At 29.6% G+C, this 12,504-nt stretch overlaps 1 protein-coding gene across 1 annotated transcript; it reads left to right on the top strand.

The window, feature by feature from the left end:
• The first annotated feature begins 357 nt into the window (after positions 1-357).
• LOC135136714 (large ribosomal subunit protein mL40) lies at positions 358-12,498 on the top strand. The gene is made up of 6 exons (XM_064066136.1): positions 358-473; positions 530-665; positions 958-1,044; positions 7,549-7,719; positions 7,963-8,161; positions 12,314-12,498. The coding sequence occupies exons 2-6, from the start codon at positions 631-633 to the stop codon at positions 12,425-12,427; spliced, it is 606 nt and encodes a 201-aa protein (XP_063922206.1). The 5' UTR covers positions 358-473; positions 530-630; the 3' UTR covers positions 12,428-12,498.
• Positions 12,499-12,504: the final 6 nt, after the last annotated feature.

A 12,504-nucleotide genomic window follows, 5' to 3' on the forward strand; every position in this document is an offset into this window, starting at 1 on the left:
GTTTCAATGATACAATTTTCCGATTTTCCAATATTTTAGTTTGGATAAATTTATTCTTTAACTGGAAAATAGAAAAACACGAAATCGAAAAATTAAAATACTACAAGTTTACAACTCAAAAAATTGTAAAATCGGAGAACAAATAAAGCAAAAAATGGAATAATTAAAAAATCGTAAAATCGAAAACTGAAGAATGCCGTTTAAAAAAAATGCTCCCACACAATAATAAATATAAAAACAAATCGTATGCTTTTCCTTAGATCTATGATATTGGAAATGAACACTTGAATACACACGATGAATAATATTTGAATTTGGCGTCGTTTGACATATTTAGGGATATGGTTGTTTATGGTTTTCCAACCTGGCAACATTGATGTAAAAATAAATACGAATGAGTTAATTTTTGGTGTTAATATTTAGCGTTTTCGCTAGGAATTGCCGCAAAAACTTTCAACACATAGGTTTTTAAGGTATTCTCTGCGGCAGGATCTTTTCTGACGGTCATTATCAGTAATTTTTGTTCCAGACTTTTTTAGGTTAGGATTCACTGGTAGGCACATTATTTACCAAATTTGTGTTGTACTGGACTAGCATAATTACACTGTGCTATTAAATAAATAAAAAAAAATGGCAATTCTATCACTTGCAGGTGTATTCAGCAGGTTTGTGTAATCTTCACATGTGGTGTAAACAATAACCAATGAACTAGCACATATTCATTCGGAACAATTTTTAAGCTTGCTGTGTATTTTATTTAATTAAATTAATATGTTTGCCCTTTAATTACACAAGGCAACATATACATTACTGCTATTGAAAAGTGGTAAACCAGATGTTAAATACCTGATCTGATTAGTTCTAGTCTATGTGTAAAAGAATGTTCAAAGGATTTCTGTTTTAAAACTGATTGCTTTTAATTTCAGTAAATGGTTGTATTGATTATGTTGATTTCAGACTTACTCTTCAAGTGATTGAAAGGCATGCACCTCGGGGTATTTCTACAGGGGTGGTGGCAAACTTTAAAGCAACGCCATATTTAATGTAGGTATAGTAGTTGGTAAGGAAAATGTTTGGCATGGAAAAATTTAATTTAAATTGTTATACCAGTTCTTTTAGTCAATATTTTGAGGTCTGAATGAATTTCAAAAGAGTTATACCTATGTTACAGTTTCTGATGGTTATGGTCCATAATAAATTCATTTTTGACAAAAAAGCTTTAACACTATGTTGCTTATTTTTATCCAATTTGAATAAACACCAGTTTTTTTTTTATTATTATTAAATTTCATTTCTAATCCAGCTGATGAATCAAAAAATCTATATTTCATGGCAGATCCTTCTCACATTTACAAAAATATTAGGTTTGCATTGGTATATAACAAGATTGTGATAATTCCGGACGAGTTTGTTAATAAATATGCATTACCAAGCAATGAGGACTTTGTGTAATTTCAAGAAAATTTCGAATTAAAATTACCACCAAAACTAAGCAGTGTAGCAAACGTAGCTATTGTTGACCGTGATGCTTATACCACTGCTTGGTTTATATATATTTATATTTTATATATTTTCATATGACCATAACATTTTGTAGTTTATTATGGGACACCTGTATTTTATTACAACTGCAAAATTATCTCTAAGTAAGTTTTTCATTCTGATTTTTTGGGTTTATCTTAACAATAATTTTTAAAAATTAGAATAAACCTTAACAAATTTAAATTAGAATAAACCTTAACAAATTTGGATTGAAAAGACAATTTATTTAGAGATAAGCTCTGAAATATTAGAAAATACAGTCCCATTTGAATAATATGAGAAAACTGTCAAGTCGCAAATTTAACCACCTTGTACAAATCTTGAGCTTTTAGTGTTTTATTTTTTATGAATTTGAAAAAGTCTTGAGTATCGCGGTGTTTTTGTTTTTTTAGTTCGGCAGATTCTTGGGTACCCATGGTGTATTATTTTAGGAGCCCAGGGAGATTTTTTTTGCAAACTATTTAAAACAATTTTGGGGGACCTTGGTGTTCCATTTTTAGAAATTTCTGACCTGACTTGTTTTGAATTAATTTTGGGGCTTTTTTGAAGAATTTAAAACAATCTTGAGGTTCTCGGTATTCCTGTTTGGAAAGAATTTGAAAGTGCTTTTCTGATAATAATTTAATTAAATTTCTTATAGGTTATGTCATTTGCCAAAATCGCTCTTATTTTAGCAGGTACTAACACCGCCCACCCGCCCTCTATTTTCTTAGAGGGAACTCATTACCTAAAATCAGTCTTATCTTAGCAGGTACTAGCACTCTAAGAAAATAAAGGGGCTAGTGCTTGTCAAGATAAGACTGATTTTGGCAAATACATATCTTCTAAGAAAAAAACGGGTGGGTGGGCGCGGTTAGCACTTGCTAAGATAAAACTGATATTGGCAAAGGGCATACCTAAGAAGAAAATAAAGAGTGGGTGGCGGGGTCAATATTCGTCGGCTGAGAATTATTTTGAACCAAGTCCCTAAAAACTTTGTCATGGAAATTACCCATCAAAGTTTTAATCATGTGCTATAGATTTTGTAATGCAAAATAATACTTACCATTACTACTAAATATTTTAATTATTGTCGTATTTATTGCCGTACTACTTGGTATATTCATAACAACAATAATTTTAGAATAATGCAAAAAGTGAAAATGGACTTCAAAAGTGTGCAAAAAATATTACTAGAATTTTGTTTATTGAACCATGTCCGTTGTAATAACAAGAATGAATACATACATATCAAAACAAATTTTTAATTTAATATAACACAAAATATTTAATATTTAGGTAAATAACTGGAAACATTATTAACTTCATTTAATGGAAAATTTGTGAAAAATCTACTAAATGCATATGTACCTATTATAAGAAATTTAATATAAATATTTCTCGTAGAATGTACGATCAGTTTGTGCCATATAGTTAAGCATAGCTTTAATGTCATTTGCCTTCTTTTTACTTCCCGAGCGTAAGCAAAGGAAGTATTGTAATCGAGTCCGTCGGCCGACTCTCTACTTTTACGTTTTCTCGATCTTTCATGACCCCTAGAAGACGAAGAAATAGGTCTCCCATTTCCGTCTGTCTGTCCGTCTGTCCGTCCGTCTGTCCGTCCGTCCGTCTGTCCGTCTGTTGTCCCGGATTTTTATTAGACAGATAATCTCCGAAAGTACTCGACCGATTGTTGTGAAATTTTGTACTTATATTAAGAATATCATGTAGATGGTAAAACGCTAACCAAAATTTGTCTAATCATCCCCACCACTAATGCGATGACGTCACTTCAAAATTGTACATAGTAAATGGGTTTTCAATTGTATAAAATAGCATAGTCCTACACATGTAGTTTACAACTCTGAATCGACTTTTCACCCGAAACGTCCAGATTTTTGGAAAAAAAATCAAAATTATAAAACAACATTTTGAAATTTAATTTTTAATCTGCTAACCAGAATGCTTTGAAATGTTGCAGATGTTTTAAGGCTATAAAGAGCATCATAAATCTTTAGTCAAAAAATATTTGCTTACCCCCTCCAAAAACTTGATGACGTCAGCTCAAAAGTTTGTGGAATAAATCATATCTAAAATGTACAAAATATGATGAGTCTGTACTTGTGATCTATCACTCCATTCATATTTTTTGGATTTGCATATACAGGGTGACTCAAAAAAATTAATGAATGCGTAAATATATTTTATTGATTTAATCAGGAACTACAAAACCGAATGCTCTGAAATCTTGCAGATGTTTTAAGGTCATAAAGAGCATAATAAATGTTTAGTCAAAATATATTTGCTTATCCCCTCCAAAAACTTGATGACGTCAGCTCGAAAGTTTGCCGAATAAATCATATTTAAAATGTACAAAATATGATGAGCCTGTACTTGTCATTTATCACTCCATTCATATTTTTTGGATTTGCATATACAGAGTGACTCAAAAAAATTAATGAATGCGTAAATATATTTTATTGATTTAATCAGGAACTACAAAACGGAATGCTTTGACATCTTGCAGATGTTTGAAGGTTATAAAGAGCATAATAAATGTTTAGTCAAAATATATTTGCTTATCCCCTCCAAAAACTTGATGACGTCAGCTCGAAAATTTGCCGAATAAATCATATCTAAAATGTACAAAATATGATCAGTCTGTACTTGTGATCTATCACTCCATTCATATTTTTTGGATTTGCATATACAGGGTGATTCAAGAAAATAAATGAAAGCGTAAATTTATTTTACTGATTTACTCAGGAACTACAAAACCGAATGCTTCGAAATCTTGAAGATATTTTAAAATTATCATAAGCATGGTAAATTTTTGATCAAAATGTATTTGGTCGTCCCCCCTAAAAAATTTATGACGTCACCACAAAATTTTGCTGAATAAATCCTATCTAAAATGTACAAAATATGGTGAGTCTCTTCTTGTGATTTATCATTCCATTCAAATTTTTTCGATTTGCATATACAGGGTGACCCAAAAAAATTAATGAATGCGTAAATTAATTTTATTGATTTAATCAGGAACTACAAAACCGAATGCTTTGAAATCTTGCAGATGTTTTAAGGTTATAAAGAGCATAATAAATTTTTAGTCAAAATATATTTGGTTATCTTCTACAAAAAACTGATGACGTCAGCTCAAAAGTTTGCCGAATAAATCGTATCTAAAATGTACAAAATATGATGAGTCTGTACTTGTGATTTATCATTCCATTCATATTTTTGGATTTGCATATCCAGGGTGACTCAAAAAAATTAATGAAGGCGTGAATTTATTTTATCGATTTAATCAGGAATTACAAAACCGAATGCTTTGAAATCTTGGGAATATTTTAAAGTTATTATAAGCATGGTAAACTTTTGTTCAAAATGTATTTGTTCATCCCTCCTAAAAAAATTGATGACGTCACCCTTAAATTTTGCTGAATAAATCCTATCTAAAATGCAAAAAATATGATGAGTTTGTACTTGTGATTTATCATTCCATTCATATTTTTTAGATTTTCTTAAGAGGTGGTTCAAAAAAATTAATGAAGTCAATTTATTTTATTGATTAAATTAAAGGCAACACTTATTATTAGTATTACACCCCAACCAACCCAATTTGGTAGACACAAAATTTGTTAAAGGAAAAACTCGGTTGAAACATAAGGGTAGCATCGCTTATTTACATCGACTTTAACATTACAGACCTACATTTGTTTTATGCGATCACTTGGTTTCGCGAATGTGAAATAGACATGTTTATAATCAACCAATTGTGAATTTCACCGTCAAGAATTAAAATAAAACCCAATGTTTTATATAATAAGCGGAAGTCGAAGCAATAAAACCGATGGTCGTTTTGTTTACAGTTTCTCTGTTTGACTTTCACGTATGCTGTTACGCTTGTCATCTTAAATTAAGAATGTTTATACATAAACGATTTTCAGTTGCCGTATACGCGAGTAAATTGTTTCGTTATTTTATTGATTATAAAAAATCAATATTCAAAACGACCCAATCATTTTCCCGAAAATTTGGGAATACAATAATTTTATTCTTAGTATTACACTACATCTATCCCAACTGATATACGTGTCCTTGAAAAATGTTGATGACGTCATCGCAATTTTTTTTAAATTCCCACTACAAAAATGTAATGAGAAAAAAACACAATAGCCATGCAGTCGTCAAGTTTCCGACAGCGAGGGAAGTACTGTCTAAACTTTTTAGACCAATTTTTTTCCATTACTGGATTAAAATTAATAATTAAAAAGCACGAAATTTATACAAAATGGTGTAATTTTTCGGAATGAAATACTTCATCATGTTTTAAGCAAATTTCTCGTTGAAAAATAAGGATTTTACAATTAAGCTCCACTCCTCTGCTTATGACGAATAAAAAAATCATCAGAATTGAGATAGTTCGGGTGGGCGGTACTTATATTTTGCCTTTTTTTTTAATATACATAGCCATCTTTTCACAACAAGAAACTTAGAACATAGTTAAAATGGCAATATGGATTTTGCAACAAATATTTTTACTATTAAAATTACTCTTATTTAATAATACAAATACAACCAGCGGGCCTACCGGACCCGGGTTGCTCAGGTACACAGATAAAATGCATTGCCTCGGATAAGGTAAAACGCAGTGAATAGTGAATTGTGGTTTATGGTTTTTAAAATACCCTCTTACCATGGCTTAGATTTATTACCCCTCAGGATTATATTTAAAGATGTATAAGTACTGAAGGCTACAATGTAGGAAATGATGGTATTTAAAATATGAAAATTTCCGTGACAGAACACTATTAGTGGACCTCTTATCTCTATTTTTGTTTATGTGACCAAAATCACCAACATGAAGTATCAAAAATTACTACTAGTATAACTCAACTAATAACTACTGAAAAAAAAAGTGAAATGAAAAAATGTATCTGTATCTGCGCCATTAATTTTGTATCTAAATGCAGATATTTTGTGCTTAAATTCGATTGTATCTAGATACAGATACTAGATACCTAAAAATGTATCTAGATACTTTTTTTAGATACAAGTATCTAGATACTGCCCAACACTAATGGCTGGATTTTCATATGAAATAGAACATGGTACAATATAATTCTACAAAATCGAACGAAATAGGACTTGGTTCAAATAAATACTTCAACTAATTGCTTTTACTGTATATATATGTATAAAATTATACCCTTTCAAAAGACTATATTTTCATAACAGGAGACTGTATGATACAAAATCTATTATTTAAGAAAAAATGGACTTGGTTCAAAATAATTCTCAGCCGACGAAAATTTGTCTAGATATGACTGATTTTGGCAAATGATATACCCTCTACCCTTAATTTTCTTAGAGGGTATGTTATTTGGCAAAATCAGTCCTATCTTAGCAAGTGCTGGCCCCGCCCACCCTCCCTCTGTTTTCTTAGAGGCTATGTCATTTGCCAAAATCAGTTTTATCTTACCAGGTGCTACCCCCGCCCACCCACCCTCTCTTTTCTTAGAAGATATGTCATTTGCCAAAATCAGTCTTATCTTATCAGGTACTAGCATTCTAAGAAAATAAAGTGCGGCTGGACGGGGCTAATGCTTGCCAAAATAAGACTGATTTGGGAAATCACCTTCTCTCAAAAAAAAGAGAGGGTGGGTGGGCGGGTCTAGTACTTGCTAAGATAAGACTGATTTTGGCAAATCATATACCCTCTAAGAAAAGAGAGGGTGGGTGGGCGGGCCTAGTAATTGCCAAGATAAGACTGATTTTGGTAAATGATATACCCTCTACTCTTCATTTTCTTAGAGGGTAGGTCATTCGCCAATATCAGTCTTATCTTAGCAGGCACTAGCCCCACCCACCCACCCTCTCTTTCCTCAGAGGATATGCTATTTGCCAAAATCAGTCGTATCGTGGCAATTACAAATTCCTTTGATTTTTTACCTTCACATAAAAATTTGCAATATATTAATCAACATGAAGAATGTTGATTGTCACGTTTAATTACATTTTTAGGGCGGAACCACTGAAGAAAAAGAAACGGGTTGACCCTGCAGTTTTGAAAGCGAGAGAAGAACGCAAAAAGAAAAAAATTGAAAAACAAATCAGACGCCTGGAAAAAAATGCTAGACAGTTGAAACCTATTGAAGAATGTGAAGTCCCTCTCAGTTTGTTAGATGAAAAAAAGCAAGTACATGTACCCACAGTTATTAACTACTAACTGAATCTTTTGCATGAAAATTCACTTAATTAATTATTCTTCATTAGTCTTAGAAAGATAATAAAATAGTAAATAGTATTTTTTTAGAAATAAATTTTAATTACAAATCATTATGATTTATTGTCAACAAAAGTGCTAAACGATATTTTCGTTCATAAACTAATTTAATTCAGTAGCAAATGATATAATTAAATGTGACTTATTTGTAGAGTGCGCATGAGATCATTACCTGCTTTTACCGCTGAAGCTTTGGAAAGTCGGGCACTTCTCGAAAAACAATGGGCGGCTTATAAGAGAGATCAATACGTAGCTGATGTGCAAATGTTAGATTCGATAGAATTTTCACAAACTAAAGCTTTAGACGAATTGAGAAAAGAATCCGAAGAACTGTATCAAGAAGCAATGAAGGTGAGTAATCATTATATTATACATAAGTACACTGATTTGTGTGTGTGTTGTTTCTCATCTCAACTGATTGTTAAGAATTAGTTCAAAACTTGAATTAGTGGTAGAAACTCAAGAAATTTTAGACAACGAAACTGTTACTCTTTATTATTATTTTTTTTTTTTTTAATTTTTGATTTGCATTTTCAACCAAATCCCTCATTGCATGGCTTTTGCTGAACCATTTTATTGTTCGTTTTTTTCTTATTTCTTCTTTAGCTTTTCTGGTATAGATTTTCAGATGGTAAACTATCATTTTTGAAGTAAATTTTGTTTTGCTGTTGCAGCATGTTGGAAATTGTATTGAGCGATAAGTCGAATTTTTCCTAATTTCTTTCTCCATGACTTTCAAAACATTACCATTGCAAAAATTAGTGTTCTTTAAATAATCTCTCAAATTATAAAATATTTGCTCTACTAAAATTGCTATGTGGAACGCGTTTTCTGAAGCGAAATGTAAAGCACCAGTTTTTACAATTCTTCCTAGAGACCAAAGCAAACATCGAAACATCTGAATCTCGATAAATCGAGTTCTCAAACAATTGAAAAATCGAAAAATAAAAAATTCGGAAAAAAGAAAAATTAAAATATACAAGAACTGAAAACTCTAAAAATTCAGAAATCGAAATATATATAAAACAGTCGAAAATTGAAAAATCTAAAGTTTAAAAAACGAAAAACTGAAAATCCAAAAAATTAAAAATCGAAAAGTCGAAAAATAGAAATATTGAAAAAACCCAAAACTGAAACAAATATCCAAAATTGAGAAATTAAAAAATTAGCCAACCGAAAAATCCAAAAATCTTCCATTCTTCGAATTCTTCGAATTGAAGAACTGAAAAATCGAAACTACGAATTCGAGAAACGGGAAAATTAAAAAATATAGATTAATTGAAAAATCGAAAAACTGAAAATGGAAATCCTGAAGAACTGGAAAATCAAAAAATCCAGAAATCGAAAAATCTAAAATCTAAAATTTATAATCAAAAAAGAAAAAATCGGAAAACTGAAAAATCGACAAATCGAAACATCGAAATTGGAAAATCGAAAAACCGAGAAATCCAAAAATCGAAACATCGAAAAGTTGAAAAAAATTGAGAAATCGAAGTATAAAACTGTCGAAAATTTGAAAACTAAAGTTTAACGAAAAATTGAAAATCCAAAAAGTAAAAAGGGGGTGGAAACCCAAAAACTGCAAACTGAAAAATTTAAAAATTGGAAAATCGACGAATTGGAATCGATTGGCCTGAAAATTTGAATAAACGAAAAATCGTAAAATCGAAAGAAACAACAAAAATTAAGGAAATGAAAAAACAAAAAATTGTGATATAAAAATCGTGGAGTTGAAAAATTGAGGGGACGAAAAATTGAAAAAGGGAAAAATTGGAAAATTTGGAAGTCGACAAACTGTAAAATTGAAAAATCAAAAATAAAAAAAACGAAATAATGTAAATATGTATAATAAAAACTTGAAAAATGTAAAAAGTGAAAATTAAACTTGAAAATTTGAAGAAAAATTGAAAAAAACCTCCAAATTAAAAAACTACAACTCGAAAAATTGAAAAATGTAGATCAAGAAACTGTAAAATTGAAAAATCAAAAGTAAAAAACGAAAAAGTATATAATGAAAACTTGAAAAATGTCAAAAGTGAAAATCAATCATGAAAATTTGAAGAAACGAAAATTTGAAAAATCGAAAGATTAAAAATTGAAAAACTTAAAATTCGAACAAGTGAAAAATAAAAAAAAAAATATGTATTGTAAAATCAAAATATTGAAAATTAAAGAAATTGAAAAATTGGAAGACTGGAAACCCAAAAACTGCAAATTGAAAAATTTTAAACGTGGAAAATCATGGAATTGAAAAATGAAAGCCTGAAAATTTGAAAAATTGAATAAATAAAAAATTGTAAATCGGAAGAAACAACAAAAAAATAAAGGAAATAAAGACACCAAAAATTGTGATATAAAATCGAGAAATTGAAACATAAAAAATCAGGAAAAATGAGAAATTGTAATATTGAAAAATTGGAAAATTTGAAAGTCGACAAATTGTAAGAAAAATCAAAAATAAAAAAAACAAAAAAGTGTATAATAAAAACTCGAAAAACGTAAAAAGTGAAACACAAACTTGAAAATTTGAAGAAAAATTGAAAAAAACCTGAAAATTTGTAAAACTGAATAAACGAAAAATTGTAAAATCGAAAGAATCAACAAAAAATAAAGGAAATGAAAAAACGAAAAATTGTGATATAAAATCGAAAAAGTGAAAATTAAAAGAAATCGGGAAAATGAAAAATTAAAATCGGAACAAAAAAATTGGAAAAGGGAAAAATTAGAAGCTGAAAAATCGAAAAATGGAAATCTGTAATATTGAAAAATTGCCAAATTGAAAAACTGATGCAAACCGAAAAATTGAAAATTTTGGAAGTCAAGAAATTGTAAAATTGAAAAATCAAAAATAAAAAACGAAAAATTACAAAATGAAAACTTGAAAAATCTTAAGGATCGAAAAAGTGTAAAATAAAAAAAAAAGAAATATGTATTATGAAATAGAAATATTGAAAATTAAAGAAATTGAAAAATCGGAAAACTGGAAATCCAAAAACTGCAATGAAACATTTAAAAATTGAAAAATAAACAAACTGAAAATTCAAAGCCTGAAAATTTGAAAAATGGAAAAATTGTAAAATCGAAAAAAAAACACAAAATAAAGGAAATGAAAATAATAATAACAATAATAAGTTTATTGTCCCACAGGTTTCCCTAATTACAGGACAAAATATAAAAAACGGACAATTGTGATATAAATCCAGAAAATAAAAATTAAAAATTCGCCACATTGAAAAATAAAAATCGGGAACATGAAAAATTGAGAAACTGAAAATTCGAAAAATTGAAAAATCGAAAGAAACAACAAGAAATAAATAAAAAAAAATTAAAATTTGTGACATAAAATCGAGAAAATGAAAATTAAAAAAATCGGGAAAATGAAAAATAAAAATCGAGAACTTGAAAAATTGAGGAAACGAAAAGTTGAAAAATCGAAAGATTAAAAATTGAAAAACTTGAAATTCGAAAAAGTGAAAAAAAAAGAAATATGTATTATAAAATCAAAATAATAATATCGAAAATTAAAGAAATTGAAAAATTAGTAGACTGAAAACCCAAAAACTCCAAATTGAAAAATCAAAGCCTGAAAATGTGAAAAAGTGAATAAATAAAAAATTGTATATCGAAAGAAACAACAAAAAAAAAAATAAAGGAAATAAAGAAACCAAAAATTGTGATATAAAATCGAGAGACATCGAGAAAACATAAAATTAGTCATTCGCCAGATGGATCTCTTTACTGCGTTATCAGCAAAAAAATATCATTTTAGAGCCTCAATTTGATCCTTTGTTAATATATTCGCCAAATTTTTCCCTAAATTTGCATTACACACTTTTCGCAAGTATAATTTCTGGCGTAATTTTTTGTTACTAATTTTTAACATTCTAACTATTTCTCTTAGCGTATCATTTTCTTTCTGTAGCGTTACATAGTCAGGTGGTTGTTTGCACTTTAGCGGTTTAGACGAAACAAATTCAGGCCAGAGAGGTTGAGAAGAAAGAGAATTATTTGACAAACTGAAAAAATTCACTGGAGAGCATACTATTTGAACTATTACTCTCCGTTGTACAGGGAAAAATTGACGGAACAGCGTTTTTCTTTCAATTTTGTCCATATATTTCCCATTGATCTTCACAGAAATGTTGGCCGCAAACTCGTCCATATTTACTCGGCGCAATGTTCATGTTGTTTAACCATAGTGCACGAAAATATGGCTTTCGTGGAATAGTTTTAAAGAAGATTCCATTTTGAGATCTATTTTTACAACTTCATATTTCTACTTCTTGACGAACGGTTATGAATGTCAAATTGAGAACATTAAAATAAAATTTCTTTTAAATACACTATTTATGTCCCACGACTGTACCTCTTGGGACAGGCCATAGTCTTTATACTAATGGGCCATGCTACTACTTTTGACATAATTTTTATCAATCAGTTTATTCTATTCCAGCGGTTGTTGTGAATGTTATGATGCATAGGTGGACCGGTTTTTTTTTTCAGATCGATCATAGGTTATTACCATTTAAGCGAGAAAGTCCACTGGAAACGCCAGCCCTTGATAATTATGACAGTCCCGATGGCGATTACCTGGATGTCTCCAAGAAGTGGGAATAGTTTTGAGTAATATTGTAATTATTTCTGTATTGTTATTCCAGTATAAAATTATAAAATTTGGACAGCAATAACTAGCA

Source organism: Zophobas morio, unplaced genomic scaffold (genome assembly GCF_036711695.1).
Source record: "Zophobas morio isolate AGI-343-1 ecotype UQ-CSIRO unplaced genomic scaffold, CSIRO_AGI_Zmor_V1 ptg000026l, whole genome shotgun sequence".
Classification (NCBI taxonomy): Eukaryota; Metazoa; Arthropoda; class Insecta; order Coleoptera; family Tenebrionidae; genus Zophobas; species Zophobas morio.

What these genes read in the sequence shown, in the direction of transcription:
- LOC135136714 (XM_064066136.1), top strand. Translation starts at nt 631, where the DNA reads ATGGCAATTCTATCACTTGCAGGTGTATTCAGCAG. An exon ending in AAAGCAACGCCATATTTAAT is followed by an intron (nt 1,045 to 7,548) that starts GTAGGTATAGTA and finishes TTACATTTTTAG; the next exon opens with GGCGGAACCACTGAAGAAAA. An exon ending in AGTTTGTTAGATGAAAAAAA is followed by an intron (nt 7,720 to 7,962) that starts GCAAGTACATGT and finishes ACTTATTTGTAG; the next exon opens with AGTGCGCATGAGATCATTAC.